The sequence below is a fragment of the Eurytemora carolleeae genome, unplaced genomic scaffold, assembly GCF_000591075.1.
Source record: "Eurytemora carolleeae unplaced genomic scaffold, Eaff_2.0 scaffold72, whole genome shotgun sequence".
Lineage (NCBI taxonomy): Eukaryota > Metazoa > Arthropoda > Copepoda > Calanoida > Temoridae > Eurytemora > Eurytemora carolleeae.
In genome coordinates this window covers 254101-272569 of record NW_019396031.1, presented here as the reverse complement: position 1 = coordinate 272569, position 18469 = coordinate 254101, and the positions used below count along the sequence as shown (strand labels likewise).

The 18469-nt window shown below is 33.2% G+C and overlaps 2 protein-coding genes across 7 annotated transcripts; one reads left to right on the top strand and one right to left on the bottom strand.

Moving 5' to 3' along the window:
* Positions 1-1142: 1142 nt before the first annotated feature.
* LOC111696510 (disrupted in renal carcinoma protein 2 homolog) lies at positions 1143-8951 on the bottom strand. 6 transcript variants are annotated; one of them, XM_023466131.1, is made up of 12 exons: positions 8865-8951; positions 7197-7254; positions 6365-6472; positions 5841-6110; positions 4393-4444; positions 3903-4316; positions 3746-3848; positions 3609-3681; positions 2921-2984; positions 2818-2863; positions 1789-1904; positions 1329-1410 (listed from the first exon to the last, which is right to left on the bottom strand). In XM_023466131.1, the coding sequence occupies exons 2-12, from the start codon at positions 7251-7253 to the stop codon at positions 1382-1384; spliced, it is 1332 nt and encodes a 443-aa protein (XP_023321899.1). In that variant the 5' UTR covers position 7254; positions 8865-8951; the 3' UTR covers positions 1329-1381. The 6 variants fall into 6 exon arrangements, 4 of the variants coding, with proteins under 4 accessions (XP_023321916.1, XP_023321899.1, XP_023321891.1 ...); XM_023466123.1 differs by having other exon boundaries at positions 1393-1468; XM_023466155.1 differs by lacking the exons at positions 2921-2984; positions 3609-3681; positions 3746-3848 and having other exon boundaries at positions 1393-1468.
* Positions 8952-9102: 151 nt separating this feature from the next.
* Positions 9103-18469, top strand: LOC111696477 (uncharacterized). The gene is made up of 7 exons (XM_023466088.1): positions 9103-10648; positions 10761-10879; positions 12469-12574; positions 14458-14555; positions 15235-15303; positions 16695-16835; positions 17485-18469. Exons 1-7 carry the CDS (start codon positions 9518-9520, stop codon positions 17741-17743), a joined length of 1923 nt encoding a protein of 640 aa, XP_023321856.1. The 5' UTR covers positions 9103-9517; the 3' UTR covers positions 17744-18469.

Sequence of the window (18469 nt, the reverse complement as noted above, 5' to 3'; positions counted from 1 at the left end):
ATTCATTGTCTTGATTTATTTGTTTAAGATAAGTATTGACATATTTACGTTAAAGTATGATGGATGTGTTCAGAGGTGATACAGAACAAAATATAGATTTTTATAATCGTTAATTGTTTGATGAAGTCATCCACAAATATTTGAGGGATGAACGCTACACTAAATTAAAAAATAACATTGATCCTCAAATTTAAAAGTGACCAAATTGGATTTCGAAATCAAACGTTCAAATCTGTCTAAACAAAAGTTCCAATCTTTTTAAGAATTGTCTCAATAAAAGAATGTTTATAATTTCCTATTTTCATGTTTAGTTTGCTGTAAGCTGAGGTCGGAATTTTTGTTGAGATTACACTGATGCTTGAACTCGATATTCACAACGGACATTTTTAAGCAAGAAAAGAATGAATCGATTCTATTGATTCTAACATCATTGATAATCTTTTTTAAGAAATATGTTCCTAAACAACAAATTAGTTCTTAGAAGAATTCATTTCATGATTTTCGTTTAGAACATTAAATAATCTTTAAAATACGCTCCACGGGAAGACTTTCCTCTGTAAATCTGTGGGAAAAAAGGTTATTTAACATTTTTATGCTTTTACGATCAATTATACAAAGTAAAAACGTCACTGATACTAAATGAGTTTCATAACATTCTTTTCTATAATTCTCTCTGCTCAGCTACCCCTCCTGTTCGTTACACCTTTTAAATAATAAAATTCAATAACATGAACTTAAATTAAACTAAATTAGATTTATTAGATATCTAATTACATGATTATTCAATTTGAATAAGAAGGTTTCTTTGAAGATTTTATTTTACCTGCGAGCAGTACAATTCGATATCAGATACATATAATCAAACTTGTAGTTCAATTCGATATCAGATACATAACATCAAACTTGTAGTACAATTCGATATCAGGTATACATATAATCAAACTTGTAGTACAATTCGATATCAAGTATACATATAATCAAACTTGTAGTACAATTCGATATCAGGTATACATATAATCAAACTTGCAGTACAATTCGATATCAGATACATATAATCAATCTTGTAGTACAATTCGATATCAGATACATATAATCAAACTTGTAGTCCAATTCGATATCAGGTATACATATAATNGTACTAGGAAAGGACTAGAGCACCAAGAAAAGACTAGTATCAGCAAAAGGACTGCAGTACCTGGAAAAGTAGAGCTACAACAATAAATATTGTGCCTGATACCGCAAGCAGCAGGATAATCACATGCTTCATCCTAATTAGTCAAACCAGATTTCATTATGAATGTTTACATCTTTTTAAATTTCAAGTATTCCAGGAAGTATATAGTTCATTCAATCTAGGCAGGAAGTATATAGTTCAACCAATCTAGGCAGGAAGTATATAGTTCAACCAATCTAGACAAGAAGTATATAGTTCAACCAAACTAGGCAGGAAGTATATAGTTCAACCAATCTAGACAGGAAGTATATAGTTTAACCAAAAATTCCTGCCTAACTGTTCCTTTATCTGATATACCCCCCCTATTTGTTAATATATATATCCAAGTTTTCCTTCCTGCCTACCTATTTACATTCCCGATATTTCCTGCTTTTCTGTTCATATATCCGATATTTCTTGCCTCCCTTTTCCTACATCCTGTATTTCCTGTCTACCTGTTCAAATTTCCATTATTTCCTGCCTACCTGATCATATATCCGGTATTTCCTAACTACCTGTCCCTATACCCGGTATTTCCTGCCTTCATATTCCTATGTTCGGTATTTTCTGCCTACCTGTTCCTATGTCCGGTATTTGAAAGACCAGGAAGAAAAGAACGGAAAGAATATTAAACCAAACAGTAAGCCAAGTTCCAATACAACCCTCTGCTACAGGATAGCTTAACTCCACACTAAAATATTTAAATGTATTCTATTATGAATCAAAAAGATGCTCCAACATACAGGTGCAGTGCAACACTTTCAGCCTTAATACCAAAATAATATCTTTAAGCTAAATCTAGACAGACAATAATTCAATTGACAAAATTTTTTTTTTAATTTTATAAACTATGATTTCAGGACATTTTGTTTACTTTTTATTGTTTCCTTTACCCTTTTTTCGTACAGTGATAAACAGAAAAATTTGGAATATGAAGATAACTTTTAGATTAAATTTATGACTGTAAATAGTCTAATGAACACGAGACACAGCAATTGTGCAGTGTGAACAGACCCCATTGACTTATAAAGTGATTTGATAAGTTACTAGAAACACTATTTGCTTAGTAACACAATCAAAAATACAAAAGTATCGCTATAATGTCGTCTTCATATTCCACGGTTTTCTGGTTATCAATGTATATTACAAACTTAATAATATTGTAAGATGTTAATGATTTTTCTCTTTTCAAAGATATCAAACAAATTCAAAAATTCATTTTTAATTTGTCCCTATCGGTTTAGCCGTTTTTATATTAACTATGCTTCTATTTCAACTTTTAATTGTGGCTTTATCTCTAAGCATCGTCTCTTTGTACAGTATAAACCAAAAACAAACAAAAAGTTTGCGAATTTTATTATATTTTTCGCCCATTTTAAAAATTTTACAAAAAAACTTTTAAACACAAATTTTTTAAATTTTGATCATTCATAAATCTTTCCTTGGATCACGTGGGGTCCCACACAAAATTTGGGCCCGATCGGTTCAGCCGTTTTGACGTTTATTGGATACACACAGACAGACAAGCTAAATTTACGTATAGATTGGATACTACCATCAGACAGTCAAGAATGAATAAATAGAAAATTTATAAAAGATTTGACCTGAATTCGAAGAGAACAGGTGCTGATGCACAAGCCAGGCTTATTCCTAGAAATTAAAAAATGATTAATCTTTTTTATGTAATTGCATAGAAAAGTATCCCACCTGACAACAGCAGAATATATGCAGAAATCTTAAAATGTTCAGCATTTTGAAATTGTATCACACCCTGAATGCAAAATATCGTCAGAATCAAGGCGCAACAAAGATGACGTGGTAAGGAACAAAATCAGGAAACACATTTAATGAAAGGAACTGTGACAGGAAAAGACTAGTACCTTGAAAAGACTAGTACCTTGAAAAGACTAGTACCAAAAAGAAGACTAGTACTAGGAAAAGGCTACTACCAGGAGACGACTAGTACTAGGAGACGACTAGTTCCAGGAGAAGACTAGTACCAGGAGAAGACTAGTACCAGGAGAAGACTAGTACCAGGAGAAGAATAGTACCAGGAGAAGACTAGTTCCAGGAGAAGACTAATACCAGAAAAAGATTAGTTCCAGGAGAAGACTAGTTCCAGGAGAAGACTAGTACCAGAAGAAGACTAGTTCCAGGAGAAGACTAGAACCAGGAGAATACTAGTTCCAGGAGAATACTAGTTCCAGGAGACTAGTACCAGAAAAAGATTAGTACTTGAAAAGGACTACAGTACCTGGAAAAAGGCTACCATTGGAAAAAGACTAGGATCTGAAAAGATTACAACGTTGAGAAGACTAGTACCCGGAGAAAGCTCGTACTAGGAAAGGACTAGAGCACCAAGAAAAGACTAGTATCAGCAAAAGGACTGCAGTACCTGGAAAAGTAGAGCTACAACAATAAATATTGTGCCTGATACCGCAAGCAGAAGGATAATCACATGCTTCATCCTAATTAGTCAAACCAGATTTCATTATGAATGTTTACATCTTTTTAAATTTCAAGTATTCTTTCCTTTTTCTGAACCATTTAAGAATAAAAGCGAATCCAATGCTAGCAGCCACAGCTACAAAACTTATAACTATTCCAAGCATTGAAGCCCATTTCTCAGTTACTCCTGGATTAATAAAAAAGTAAAGGTATTCCTAAAAAACGTTTTAACTGAATTTACCTTCTATTTCTAGATTTAGAATATTAATTATCATCACACTTTGCCACATCTGAACTAAACCTTGAGACATTGAGTAGGTTATCATGGTAAACCAGGCTGTTCTTGATTTAAGAAGGGTTTTAAATCCTTCAAGGAACAGAGTTCTTGGTTCTGTAGCAGATATACTTGGAGGTTTAGGTGGCTGGCTCGGGAAATATAGAAGAATCAGAAGAAAAATTACCAAGGATATACCACCATGGATCAAGAGAAGGATGTCAATATCATCTCTTGCAAGTTTTAGATCAGATTCCTTGTTCAAACAAAGAATATTATCTGAACTTGGAGGATCAAGTTCACAGTCCTCAGAAGCCTCCCTAACAATAAAGGTTCCAAAAATAAAGGAGACGCCGACACCAAGAGCGTTGAACATTTGACCTGTAAAATAACGACTGAAAATATAAGAAAAATAAACAATTATATTTATTTTAAATGTTTGTTTGTTGTTGTTGACCTATACTGGTTGCAAAAGTACGTTCTGTTGGAGGAAACCAAGCAGATGAAATCTAAAAGAAACTGAATAAAATTCCAGAGATGTATTTAAGGATTAACAATTATTATGTCGGCTCAGTAACATTTCGTCTAGTACACTTTCGTCTAATAACATTTGGTCTAGTAACATTTGGTCTAAGTAAAATTTCGTCTAAGTAACATTTGGTCTAAGTAACATTTGGTCTAAGTAACATTTCGTCTAAGTAACATTTGGTCTAAGTAACATTTGTTCTAAGTAAAATTTCGTCTAAGTAACATTTGGTCTAAGTAACATTTGGTCTAAGTAACATTTCGTCTAAGTAACTTTTAGTAAGTAAATTGGTCTAAAACTACAGAATTGGTTTAACTAACTTTAAGAAAGGAGTAAGTAACATTTTGTCTAAGTAACTTTTGGTATAAGTAATTTTTAGTAAGGAATTTGGTCTGAAGTACTTATCAACAAAAGTACTGGTTGAGTATCATAATTAATCCCGCCATTGAGTTCCTCTCAGATCAACGTGTTTTAGAAGAGTGGAGAATTTCTCCTATACGAACTGCGGATTTCTTGATTTTGTTTCATGGGTTTTTTCCTTTTTTTGCAGTGTTAAAATAAAATCACTTAACATTTTTTCCAGACCAAATTACTTAGACCAAAAGTTACTTAGACGAAATGTTACTTAGACGATAGACCAAATGTTACTTAGACCAAATGTTACTAGACAAAAAAGAAATAGACGAAAATGAACTAGACAAAAGTGAACTTAGACGAAAGTGTACTAGACGAAATGTTACTGAGCCATTATGTCCGGTTGAAGAGATGAACTCTTGAAATAATCGAAACTATTATAAAATGTGATATTTTTTAACACTGAGTTCACTTGAATTTAGTACTGTAAGCTGTTTAATGATGATTGTCTAAATAAATTTCCAGCAATTTCAGAAAATTTTGAGTCTCATATACAACGTGGTCCAATAAACATGGGAATTTAGAAACGATTTTAATATTTAATATTTTGTAAACTATTTTTTTTTATTTCGTCTAGTGATGCATATTAGCAATTAGCAAAGCTGTAATCCGTAGATGTTCCGTCTGAGTTAAAAATTGTTTATGTTTTGATTGCACACTGTTATATTTGTAAAATAAGAAATTCCTGTTTACAAACACATTATAGTTGGTTCTCTTCACATTTTATCTTGCAGAAATATCACAAAACATCACGCAACAGGAACAAAACATTTGTTTACCCTTTACATAAAGTATTACTCTAGTAGACGTAACTTTATCATGCCATTGAAATTAGGTAATACAAAACTTAATGTAGACAATTTTGAATTCGTCACTTAATTCCCCTGTTTGTTGGGACACCCTGTATTGGTATCAAGAATACTATTTTACATTTAAGATGTTGTCCTAACTAAAGATTTTAAAACCTGTATTGGTGCTGACATTGCAACTGGTCCGCAAATTGCATTAATAATTGCTCCCGCGTGGCAGAGGTAAGTAAATGCTTGGTCATCAAGTGGGAACACTAGGGGTAAGCATCTGATCGATGATCCTAGAAGCATACAGAAGGCAGCGATGACAACGGACCAGCGGAGGCTACGACCAAGAAGCCAGGCTGAGGGTAGGAAGAATATAGGGAAGTCTAGACAACCCCAAAGTGTAAACAGGGTTAGGGTTCCATCTGTCCAGCCATATACCTCACAAACTATATTTTAATCCAGAATCTGCATTTTTTGTTAAAGGAATTTAGTCGTAGCCATATACTCAAATTTTTAATCCCTATATCTTTGCAATCTCATGATGTAACCTTTGATTTTTCAACTTAGATTATTTAATCCAATAGAATTTATTGTTTGAAATATCTAAGGTCTACGACATTGGGTTGCAAAGATATCGGGATTAGAAAATCAGAATTTATGGCAAAGACTAAATTCTTTTAATCTTAACAAACCTTTTTGGCAGTTTTCGCTATCGGGCCCCATGTGTTCCAGACTGCGCATGAGTGCAGGGTAAAGAATGAAAAAAGGATCAAAATGTACCATCTTCTTAGGAATACCTTCTAAATAGACATCATTTATTAAATACAGGGTGTCCCACGAAACATGACAGTTGGTGTAGTTTTGAATGTCTTCTTCCATGATACAGTAAAATAGATATTAATAACTTTTTGCAGATTAATTTGCTAAGAAAATCTTTTACTCAAATATATTTTACTGACTGCCAATAAAATATTCATTCTCTTTGGAATAACACAACCTAACAAATTATGGAAGAAGACATTTTAAACTATTCACCAACTCTCATGTTTCGTGGGACACCCTGTATATAAATGTAGCAAACTTCTTTGGATTACTTTAAGATTATTCCAAACCCGAGTTTTTCTACCTGTGAGAGTGAAACCTTTTTTTGCCAGTTTGGACAATTTACATTCATGAAATATATTGTAATTTGTAATATTAAACTAAGTTCATTTAATTTTATACTTACTAACTTTTTTTCTTAAGAAGTTGGAAGTTTTTGATTTGATTCAAATGTATGAAATAAAAAATAAAAGTTATATTTTAAATTTTTTCTACTGGATTTCGCTCAACACAGAACAAACATTGATAATATATAATTTTAATATATTCTGCCAGTTCCTGGTCAGACAAAAAACGAGGTCGTCTTAGTTCTAACGAAAACAAGTATTTGATTCAAAAACGTAAAATCGTGTAAATATCAGTCAGTCGACCGTTTTTTTTCATCCGATGTTTCTAAAAAAAAGATTCGAAAAATCAACTTACGCTATTTTCCTCAGGTTCTTCATTCCTATTATTCTCTTTCTCCGCCCCATTCTTCATCCTACAGAATACTGTTAGCTTAATAATATTCTTCTCTAGAGATAAGGCATAATTATTTAATTAACTATCTATCAGTGAACAATGTAATTTGATTATTTTAAACAAAATAATTTATAATTATTAATTCATTAGTATTCCTAGGAAGCAAATATTTACCCTTCGGGATTTGTTTAATGTTTCTTTTTATGCTATTTTTTTCAGTTTAAAGAGGGGAAGTGGGAGATTTTAGGGGAACTTAAAGGAATATAGGGCGGGGGTACTGCCCCCCTCCCACCACTTGACAGTTATGGTTGAAGAGTATGAAGTTTTAGAGTGTTATCAGTTATTTGATCATTTATACAAAAGCTCCAACTCTATATATTCATGCAATATATTCATGTTTTAAGAAACCTAAATATCATAACTTTAAGTGATCCAAAGGTTGCAAACTCTCACACGAAAGTCTATGAGAATATGGCTAAAAATTTTTAATTGCTACAGGTTTGGCACTGTGCTCGATATACACCGATTTCTTTTTATATCCAATGAAAAAAATTGAACTTCCAACAGCTGTAAAATGACCGACCCGAGTCAATTTGTTGAATGCGTGCGCGAAGCGATAAAAAAATGTCTGTTCTTCTAGTGTCTTTTTCTGTATTTCTTAGTGTCTGTTAGTTCCTCCAGCAGTTTTTGTAATTTATCCACAAGTCCCTTTTGTCCACTATATTGTACCTTAATTGTAGGTCTGTGTACTCCTAAGCATAAATAGTTCCTGGAGATACTTTGTGACTATCTTTCGTCTGTGCATTATCCATATATAGTCTTTCTGTAGTCCCTCTGTCCTTGTTTGCCAGCAAGGGACTGTATTCGTCCTAATAGTCCGATATTATCCCTCTTATTTATTGATACTGTTCTATACTTCATATTAATCTGCAGCTTCATATGTCGTCAGTTTTTTAAACCTTAAATGTATGTATAGTAATACCCATAAAAAATATAACATATACGTATAAAGGCTTTTTAGTGAGAGGAGAGGGAGGGGTGGCTGCTCTCAGGGGTTTGGAATTGCTCCAAGGGTTTTGGAGTTGCTCCAAGGGTTTTGGAGTAAAATTTATCTGACCTTTTGTGAATCAATTCGAACTTTTCTCCCGTAATAGGCGAACTAGGCCTGTGTATTCTCATCTTCAATGTATCATCTTATAATATCTCTTTAAATCTTCTGGAACTTTTAATTGAATGAAAGGATTGGAGGGTTGGGTTTGGGGGGGGGGGTGCGCATCACCCTTACTTCTAAATTGCACTTTCCCCTTTTCTTGATATTTAATAAGGTCATTGTATAATGTGAATGTAATTGTGTTTGCTTGTATGTATATGTATGTATATATTGTATATAGAATACAGTAGAACAGGTGTAAGCTTGCAATGAATAATCAATATAAAAACCTTTATTGCAGATGTTCGTCCCACTCTAATATCATTTAATTCAACTCTTCTAGTTCTAAACACACACACTGCACAGACATACAAACAATACAGGTGTCTAGTTTCTGAAGTCCTATTGTCTAATGTCTAATATATAATGTCTAGTTTGTTTATTAAGAAGATATGAAGGTATAACGGATCCCATGGCACCTGGTGTATATATATGTAGACTACAGAACACAGCACAGTATTAAATGCAGTGCACTAGTGCTTGGTTCCTAAGGATACAGGAAACTGGACTAATTATACTCATATAAGGTTACATGTGCAAATCATACTCTGGCAGTGACTGTAGACTATGTTCAGAGCAAGAAAGTAAACAAAAAATGTTTTTGGTGATTTCAAATTTTCAATGAAGAGATGATAGAAATATATATCAATAAAAGTGAAAATTTGGAGAGATTACGAGTGGTTTTGGTTGGCTGATCATGAATACTAACCACTGTAGAATTTCCTCTCAGTATTAGTCTAACAGAAGGAGCAGGAGGAACCGTTTATATTCTCTCCGCTAGTATACATAATACATAGTATATACGTTAGGTTCGGATCAATATCCCGCGATGCTGTATTCTACAGAAACCAAGTCTCGGAGTAGAGTTTAGAGGCTGTGTACCTCCCGCAGTCCAGAGCTCCGAACCAAGGTTTGATGGAGACATGGATACAGTTCTGAGTGTTAAACTGTCTGTCAGTCAAACCATACCCTCCGCTCCGATCCATCCAACCTCATGTCAATAATTTCGTGACCAGGTTAACCTCTGTCCATTCGAAAGCCGCATTATAGTTACATTTATAAAAAAAAAACCATGGAGTCTAGAAAAGTTTCAAGTCTTTCTGTGAAAAGTGATGAAAGTGATTCCAGCATTCCACGTGGAACAAACCTGATCCTGGAGCAAATAGGACAGATATCCGCATCTGAGGTTACTGCTCCTAAATCAGTTTCTTCCTCCGGGAATTATATTTGTTTATTGGCCGGAGAGAACAATTTATTTATTGCCGAACTCAAGCTTAGAGCTGATAGTGACTGTGTAGTTGTGAGACGAGCAGTTCTCCCGCTACCCGGAGTAAAGGAGGATAAACACTACCATGATGCTGCCATATTCCAGGTCTCAACAAATGAGTTCAGGTTAGCTCTGCTGGGAGAGAGGAAGAACAAAGAACGGTTTATATCCGTGGTTGAGGTGGTAACCACAGACCGGGTTCTATCTCTAGGTGAGGAGCTGTCCTGTTATGATAAAGCAAGTATGCTGGGAAAGGGAGTTAGTCACATTGTTCCATTTCCTATTGGAGCAAACGGAGAGGCAGATCTCCTGGCATTTAGTAATATCGTGAGAAAATTAAAGATCGAGGAGAACGGAGCCGTGATAAAACCTACCTCCGGACGGGTTCCTATTCCTGCAGAGTGTGTGGACGGAACTATTTCAGTTTGTATCTCCGAGAGCAAGAAAGGATATTCTCTCACCTGCTCCTTTAAAACCAAATCTGCAGGAAAGAATAAGTATCAGATAAACTGGTTCCAAGGCAGGAAGGACGAAATATCAGTTCCTGCCGGGAAAGCATCAATTAAACTCAGCGAAGATCAGGAACCGTCCGTAATCCTCTCCGATCCTCGAGATTCCAGATCCTCTTACATTATTACAAATAATCAATCTGACAATACGTCAAGTTTTAGTAAACTCATCCGAGGTAGAAAACTAGAGGAGCCCATCACAACATTTCCATTCGTCATTCAAGAAGCTGTATTTCTAGCTGGTCCCGACAGGACATTATTCCTACTCATCCTGAACCAACAAACCTTGGAGTTCATGGTGTTTCATCTAACCAAGACGGAGGGGTATCGAGGATTATATGCGTCCTGGTCTGCTGCTCTTGAATATCAGGATTCAACTGGATTCTTTAATGCAATATCATGCTCTCAGTCAAAGTGGCAGCTTCAGGAAAATTGATGATCTTAATATTCTAAATGTTTCTCTAATCAAATTCTGTCCTTTTTTTTACACTTTTAGCTAAATCTTGAAAAATTGAATGTTCATCAAGCATGATATTTAGAGTAAGGTTGCGGATTTTATTGTTTCCTCTCGTTGTTCCTATCAGTTCGGATTAGCAACCCTCATCAGTAAAGGAGAAATAGTCTCTGAACCTGAATCCGGAGCTCAGTATCGACTCAGGGATATTATTATTTACTGATTTTTATAATTTTTCTGCAGTTTATTTATATTATTTGGTTGCGTGATGTTTCTTTTATCTTTACAGTCTTTAACTAAGGTTCAGCATTTCCTCGAAAACACTAGATTTTTTAGATAATGTTTAGTTTAGTGCTTTAAAAACAGTTTTCATAGTTTTTAAAGGGACTGTTTGCTTAATTTCAAGGGACCCTCCATACCCAATTCACAACAGTACCCTTGAAACCTTCATATGATCTATAATGTGAAGAATATTGTCATTCTTCTAAGTTTAAAAGTGTCCAATTCTGATAATTCCTATACGTCTTCCTGCAGTAGAAATGCGCTAGTCACTATTGTAGAGAAATCAAAATTAAAAATAATCAGATTTGAAATTCATAAATTTGTATCTAATTCATATTTTATTTAAGGGTACCGTTGTGAATCGGGCATTGCCATCTTTGCATGGAAGGTCACTTGAAATTACACTGACAGTCCCTTTAAATGTTAGAAAACCTTTGCTAAAAGTGTAAATCTCATATTCACAGCTCGAGATAGTTTTGTTCCCTTATTATGGTTTACATTGAAGTATCAAGGTTGTAATGTTGTACTGTACTCTAAATGGTTCACCCCATATAGATTTACATTGTTGTGTGTAATCTAATTCGGGTTCAGGTTCACTCTATAGAGGTTGTATTGTAATACTGTAGTATTTTATGCTTTACTCTATAGAGAATGTGTTGTTATACTGTAATATTTTATGCTTCACCCTATAGAGGTTGTGTTGTTATACTGTAGTATTTTATGCTTCACCCTATAGAGGTTGTGTTGTTATACTGTAGTATTTTATGCTTTACTCTATAGAGGATGTGTTGTAATACTGTAGTATTTTATGCTTCTCCCTATAGAGGATGTGTTGTTATACTGTAGTATTTTATGCTCCTCCCTATAGAGGATGTGTTGTTATACTGTAGTATTTTATGCTTCTCCCAATAGAGGATGTGTTGTAATACTGTAATATTTTATGCTTCACCCTATAAAGGTTGTGTTGTTATACTGTAGTATTTTATGCTTCACTCTATAGAGGCTGTGTTGTTATACTGTAGTATTTTATGTATCACCATATAGAGTTTTGTGCTGTTTATTTATAGTTCACCCTATAGAGGTTGTATTGCTATATACTGCAGTTTTTTATGGTAGTCTAATTCTGGTCAACCTTGTAATTTACAGCCCACAGATCGTATTTTGCATATTGCAATCTAAATCACCCTGTGAAGGTCGTATTTTGTGTACTGTATTCAAAACCTGGTACACCCTGTAAAGCTTGAACTTGTTTTTCCAGTTTTTACGAAAAGTGCATGAACATTGAACGGGACCGGATATAAACCATATGGCTCCAAGATGTTTAATATTGAGTGTATTTTGCTAGAAAGTGAAAACTGTAGTTAAATATACAGGTGACTTGATTATTTACTAAAGATACGTTTTTTTAAGTACAACTCTTTTTGATATTCATTAAAAGAGAAACTTCAGTTCCACCTTATTTTAAGTCCTTATATTACAAATGAATAGTTTATATAATAATCTGGTGACAGATTGTTGGGAGGAGATAAGATGAACGATGTTCTCCTGATTCTTCTGGACGACGTAGAACGAACCTTCGAATCCGAGGAGGAGAGCTTGGCGGGGATGACTCTCAAGGTACAATAAACTATAGGTTTAGGTTTAAAGGGATTGTATTTTTTTAAATGCACATGATACTATAACAATTTTTTAATATAATGAATAGAAAATATGTTTTCCACCCTTCCTTTTCCTCCTTCCGTTTTTTCTTCCCCTTTTTCTTACTTTTTCTTCCTTTTTCTTTCCTTTTATCTTCCGCTTTTCCTTCCCTTTTTTCATCCCTTTTCATCCCTTTTTCTCCCCTTTTCCTTCCCTTTTTACTTCCCGTTTCCCTTTCCTTTTCCTTTTTCCCTCCCTTTTTCCTTTTCCTTACCTTTTTCTTCCCTTTTCCGTCCCTTTTTCTTTCCTTTTTCTTCCCCCATTCAAAGATGATTTTAAAGGCCTGAAAATTATAAATTTCTGCAAAAATAATCATAGTGGTTTTGCAAAAATCCAAGCTTTCTGTGAAGGAATTGAGTCTTTGCCACAAACTCTGATTTTCTAATTCCTATATCTTTGCAACCTAATGTAGTGGACCTTAGACATTTCCAACTATAAATTATGTTAAATTGTCGAGATCTTAAACGTCTCTGATTTTGAAAAGATTTAAATGAGATTATAGATTGTATGGTCTACCTTATTAAAAAATTAAAAAATTAAAAAATCTAAACAAGGAAAAAGTTAATTTTATTCGTAATTAATTGTGCGACTTTGCAATCTCTTAAAGGGACCGTTCACTTATTTTGGTAATTTCAGGGTAAAAAACAGCCTATTCGCTGTTGATTTGTAATAGTCTTACTTTTCAAAGATAACTCTGGGCTGTGGCCAGAGAAAAAGCCGATTTTTCGTTCAGAATTTGAGCGGAAAGGGACGGTCCCTCTCTATAGACACAATTTGATGTTTTTTCAGTAACAGCCGCCCAATAAAATTTAAATATTTACTGAACGAAAAATAGGCTTTTTCTCCGGCCACAGTTGTCTTTGAAAAGTAAGACTATTACCAATCAACAGCGAATATGCTGTTTAGTTTACCCTGAAATTACCCAAAAAAGTGAATGGTCCTTTTAAACTACTCTAGCTTTAATTTTACATTAAACATTGGCTGTATATGAGGATTTCAGGCTGTTTTATTTCTTATTTAACGGGAATGTATTTTGTATTTATAAAAATGCTAAATTTCAAACTAAAATGAAATCTCCTCTTGTTGAATGTATAATATTAAACATTAAGTTGAAGAAGATTCGAAAATTACACCTTTCCTAAAGGATAAATGGATATACAAGTGTTCCTTACTTAAAGTATAAAACTATATTAATAAGATTCACAAAAAAATGCCGCGTACGTCCAGGACGATTTTGAAGTCTTCACTTCATGATTTCATTCCCATGTATACATTCAAACACCTAGTATAGAAAACGTAAAGAAAATAGTAAATAACAATAGATAAATTATAGACTTTATTCATTTATTTTTCTTACAAAATAAATAGACAAATCAAAGACTTTATTCATCTATCTTTCTTAAAAAATAAATAAATAAATCATAGACTTTCTCATTTATTTTTCTTACAAAATAAATAGAAAAATCATAGACTTTATTCATTTATTTTTCTTACAAAATAAATAGATAAATCGTAGACTTTATTCATTTTTTTTCTTACAAAATAAATAGATAAATCATAGACTTTATTCATTTATTTTTCTTACAAAATAAATAGATAAATCATAGACTTTATTCATTTATTTTTCTTACAAAATAAACTTCATTATATAAGGATTACAATAGTATAGGAAACTAATCACATTCTTAGACAATCTCATGAAACGCAAATTTTCTCATTAAAAAATCTTATTGTTTTTTCTTTATCTTTAATCCTACCGTGATTTGTTAAAATAGTTTTGTTAAACCCTTTTTCTCTTTCAGGTTTGCTTGAACTGCAGTCCAGGAAGGGAGGGATTATCTCAGATCTCAGGATGGTTAATGTCAGGACGGATTAGTAGTGTTGAACTATACTGCACTAGGTAGGATACATATCAGGACGGATAAGTAGTGTTGAGCTCTACAGCTCTAGGTATAATATCTCAAAATTTTAATGTCAGGACGGATTATTAGGGTTGAACAATACTGCTCTAGGTAGGATATACATCAGTACGGATAAGTAGGGTTGAAATATACTGCACTTATTAGTGTTGAGCTCTACTGCTCTAGGTAGGATATATCTCAGGATGGTTTATGTCAGAACGGATTCGTAGTGTTGAACTATACTGCACTAGGTAGGATAAATCCCAAGATGATAATGTCAGGACGGATTATTAGGGTTGAACTATACTGCACTATAGGTAGGATATATCTCATGATGGTTAATGTCAGGACGGAATAGTAGTGTTGAACTATACTGCTCTAGGTAGGATATATCTCAGAACGGATAAGTAGTGTTGAACTATACTGCTCTAGGTAGGATATATCTAAGAATGATGATGTCAGGACGGATTAGTAGTGTTGAACTATACTGCTAATGGTAGGATATATCTCAGGATGATAATGTCAGGACGGATTAGTATAGTCAGGTTTTCCGGTTGGTAGTTCAACACAATCATATTCTAGGTTGGATACAGATTCTCCGGTTGGTAGTTTAACACAATCATATTCTAGGTTGGATACAGATTCTCCGGTTGGTAGTTCCACACAATCATATTCTAGGTTGGATACAGATTCTCCGGTTGGTAGTGATCGACTTCTTATTCACACAATAAGCACGGATACTCTCAGGTTTCTATTTTCTTCTTCGTTTTTTTGTCAAAGAAGTTGAGTTTTTACCACAAACTCTGATTTATAATCCCTATACCTTTGAAACCCAATGTCGTAGACCTTAAATCTGTGAATTCTGTTAGAATAAACAATCTGAGTTTGAAATATCAAATAATAAAATTTGATTTTGAGCAAAAAGTCAATTCCATCTACTTCTCCTTAATGTTTTTTTTCAAATAAAACTGTAAAACTTTATCTCAATAAGGTTAAAAATTTGAAAACGAAATTTGCACCTAACTTCATTGCAAACATGATTTTACTTCTTTCAGTTTAAAGTTTCTTTAATACCCTGTCGCACTATAATAAGATTTGATGCATAGATAGAACAATTATCTGCAGTATTAATAAGAACTGCAAATATACATTGTACATTTGTATTATGTATGATTTTAAAGAATTTAACTTAAACATTTCATGATCAAATTATCATTTATTAAAACAGTAAAAATAATGTCCCTACTCCACAGGAGCATTTTTCAACATCCTTTAATTAAAATCTATGAAAACCCGTTTTTAAAGAGTAGAATGTCCGGCGCTGCATTTGTAAATTCTAACTTTCATGATTAAAGGAAATAAAACTCCGCAATGAATGAACCTTTAATTTTATATTTTAAATGTGAAATTTAAATTTCACACAGAAAAGTTACAATTGTAAAAACTTTAGGATTTCAACATTTAACAATATATCTTTAAATTAAAAATTAAGTTGGAGAAAACATTTTCTAGAAACATTTTATACTTTTCTTATTTGAACAAGATTCCCCTTTGTTCTTGAAATAATTGGATTATATGGGGACTAAGAGACCATTTCACTGTATTCAACATCTTGGACAAACTTTTCTTCTTGAATTAACAGTTCCATATGAGAAGAGATGAGGAGGGGGGGAATTATAAAACTTAAGCTTTTTTTGGCAAAAAAAAAGATTTTATCCATTAATACATAATTGCTTAGTTCTGAGAGGACTATCAAAGAAAATAATTCATTTTTACCGTGAAAACTTTTTTGAAATTCATTTAGATATAAAGAATGGAAAGTTGTGTAACATAATTGAATGCAAGGTTTAATTCTTTCAGTTAGTATTTGCCACAAACTCAAATTTTCTAACCCACATATCTTTGCAACCTGATGATTTAATCTGTTGATATTTCTTAGATTATTTGATCTAACAGAATTCATAGTTGAAATTAAGTTTCTACGACATTGGGTTGCAAAGATATTGCAAAGATATTGGGATTAGAAAATCAAAGATCGTAGCAAAAACTCAATTCCTTTGAATCATACTTCCTTAAAATCAAATTCTGCCACATTCATATCCATGATATGACTAGATTATAAATCTAATTATCTCCAGGTCCTATGTTGTGGAGCAGGATTGGACTCAGTCCTCTAGGAAGGTTGGAACCTTTGTGCTGGACAGTAATGTAGATTCTACTACAGGAGCTAGTCCTGCCTCTATCCGAACCAGTAGACCTTCATCTACAAGATCTCAAGGGTAAGATCTTATTGAAAATTAAAAATAAATTACAAATTCTGATTGAAACGTAAGACTTAAAAAGTTTCGTAAATAGTGCGTTAAATGTCATCTAGTAAAATTGATAGTTCTGAAAATTGTTCTTGTACTATTACTAAAATAAAGGAATTGAGTCTCTGCCAACCACCTTTATTTTCTAATCCCCATATCTTTACAAATCAATGTCGAATATCTTAGATATTTTAAACTATGAACTCTGTTATAGTCCATGGATCTAATAATTATAAGAATGAAATATAAAAAGTTAACTACATCAGTTTGCAAAGATATCGGGATTTCGAAAATCCAAATTTGTGGCTAAGAATCAATTCCTTTATTGTCAAGAAGATTTTTTTTTACGTTGTAAAAACACAAAAAAATATAGTTTCCATAATTAAGTATTTTTTACCCGATTTAAAATTTCCCATTTTTAAGAGTTAAACTAAATCAAAAATGATATCTTTGAATTTCAACTGTTTCATGGGAAAAGGTCAATAATTCCCTTAACAAAAATATCATATCATAAGTTTCAAGCTCTGCAGTTATAACAAAACCATTTTAAACAAGATGAAATGAAGACTAGAGTTGGTGTGAACACAGTTTGAAATTCATAAATAAATAATTTTTTCAGATCTCGGATTCCCTCTGCTAGTAACTGCAGAAGGTCGATGAATCTAGATTCCTCTAGTTATACAAACGGGTTGAGTTCATCCCTGCAGAGGTCTGAGCTCTCAGCTGTAATATGCCAGGTTGAGGACTCAGTAGCTCCACTAGCTAGAGCAAATGCTCAGATCAGGGAGAGTCTAGAACTACTGGAGAAGAATCTACTCCATCTGAAAACTATCTCAAGTATCGGGACGGATCTATCCGAAGATTATGCGGATGAATAAACATTTAATTAAAACCAAGATACTAGAAGGTCGGGAAGAGAAATCAATTGGTTTGATTAAATCTATTAAATTATGGATACTGCAGACAGAGTTTAGGAACTATGCAGACTCCTAAGATGTGAAAATGTTGCTTCTATAACTAGCAAAAGCCAAAAAACAACCTGCAGAATAGAACAAAATAGTGCTGCAGTGGGGACAAAGCTATTGGCTTGGAAATACCTGGAAACATCCAGTTACGTTGTTTCCTATATCATGTAATTCAGTGCTACTAAGATAAAATTAACAGAAAGGTGACCTGGAATAAACATATAGAGATGGTGCAATTACAGATAAAATCAATATTTCTGTTTCAATATTATTTCATCAAGGACCAGATTCTATGATTAGCAAGACATGGTTGAACCGTTTAGACGTGGTTCAACCACTTCTTTTCAGCGAAGTGATTGAAAAACGTCTGCGCGTTTTAGCTACTTCTCACTATTCATTGAATAAGCCTGCATGAGTACTTTTTCAGTTTCTTGGTTCAAAAGTCATCTTTAAACTCCATATTAATTATAAAGACCACTTGGAAAATATTGGTGAAACTCTATACTATACTTCATGATGCCACAGAAAGTATTATAGCATCTGTAGATAAGCATTATTTTATCTGTTAATTTGCACAATAATTCGTATTTTTAAAATGTGCTTAAATAAAAAAACAGGTTTTAAAATTGAAAAAATCAA

Excerpts from the sequence above, each read along its gene's own strand:
- LOC111696510 (XM_023466131.1), bottom strand. The coding sequence starts at position 7,253 with ATGAAGAATGGGGCGGAGAAAGAGAATAATAGGAATGAAGAACCTGAG. Across the intron at positions 6,473-7,196 it reads AAGAACCTGAGGAAAATAGC|AAGGTATTCCTAAGAAGATG; the intron begins GTAAGTTGATTT and ends ATGTCTATTTAG. Across the intron at positions 2,864-2,920 it reads ATATATTCTGCTGTTGTCAG|GAATAAGCCTGGCTTGTGCA; the intron begins GTGGGATACTTT and ends TTTAATTTCTAG.
- LOC111696477 (XM_023466088.1), top strand. The coding sequence starts at position 9,518 with ATGGAGTCTAGAAAAGTTTCAAGTCTTTCTGTGAAAAGTGATGAAAGT. Across the intron at positions 12,575-14,457 it reads TGGCGGGGATGACTCTCAAG|GTTTGCTTGAACTGCAGTCC; the intron begins GTACAATAAACT and ends TTTCTCTTTCAG. Across the intron at positions 16,836-17,484 it reads TCATCTACAAGATCTCAAGG|ATCTCGGATTCCCTCTGCTA; the intron begins GTAAGATCTTAT and ends TAATTTTTTCAG.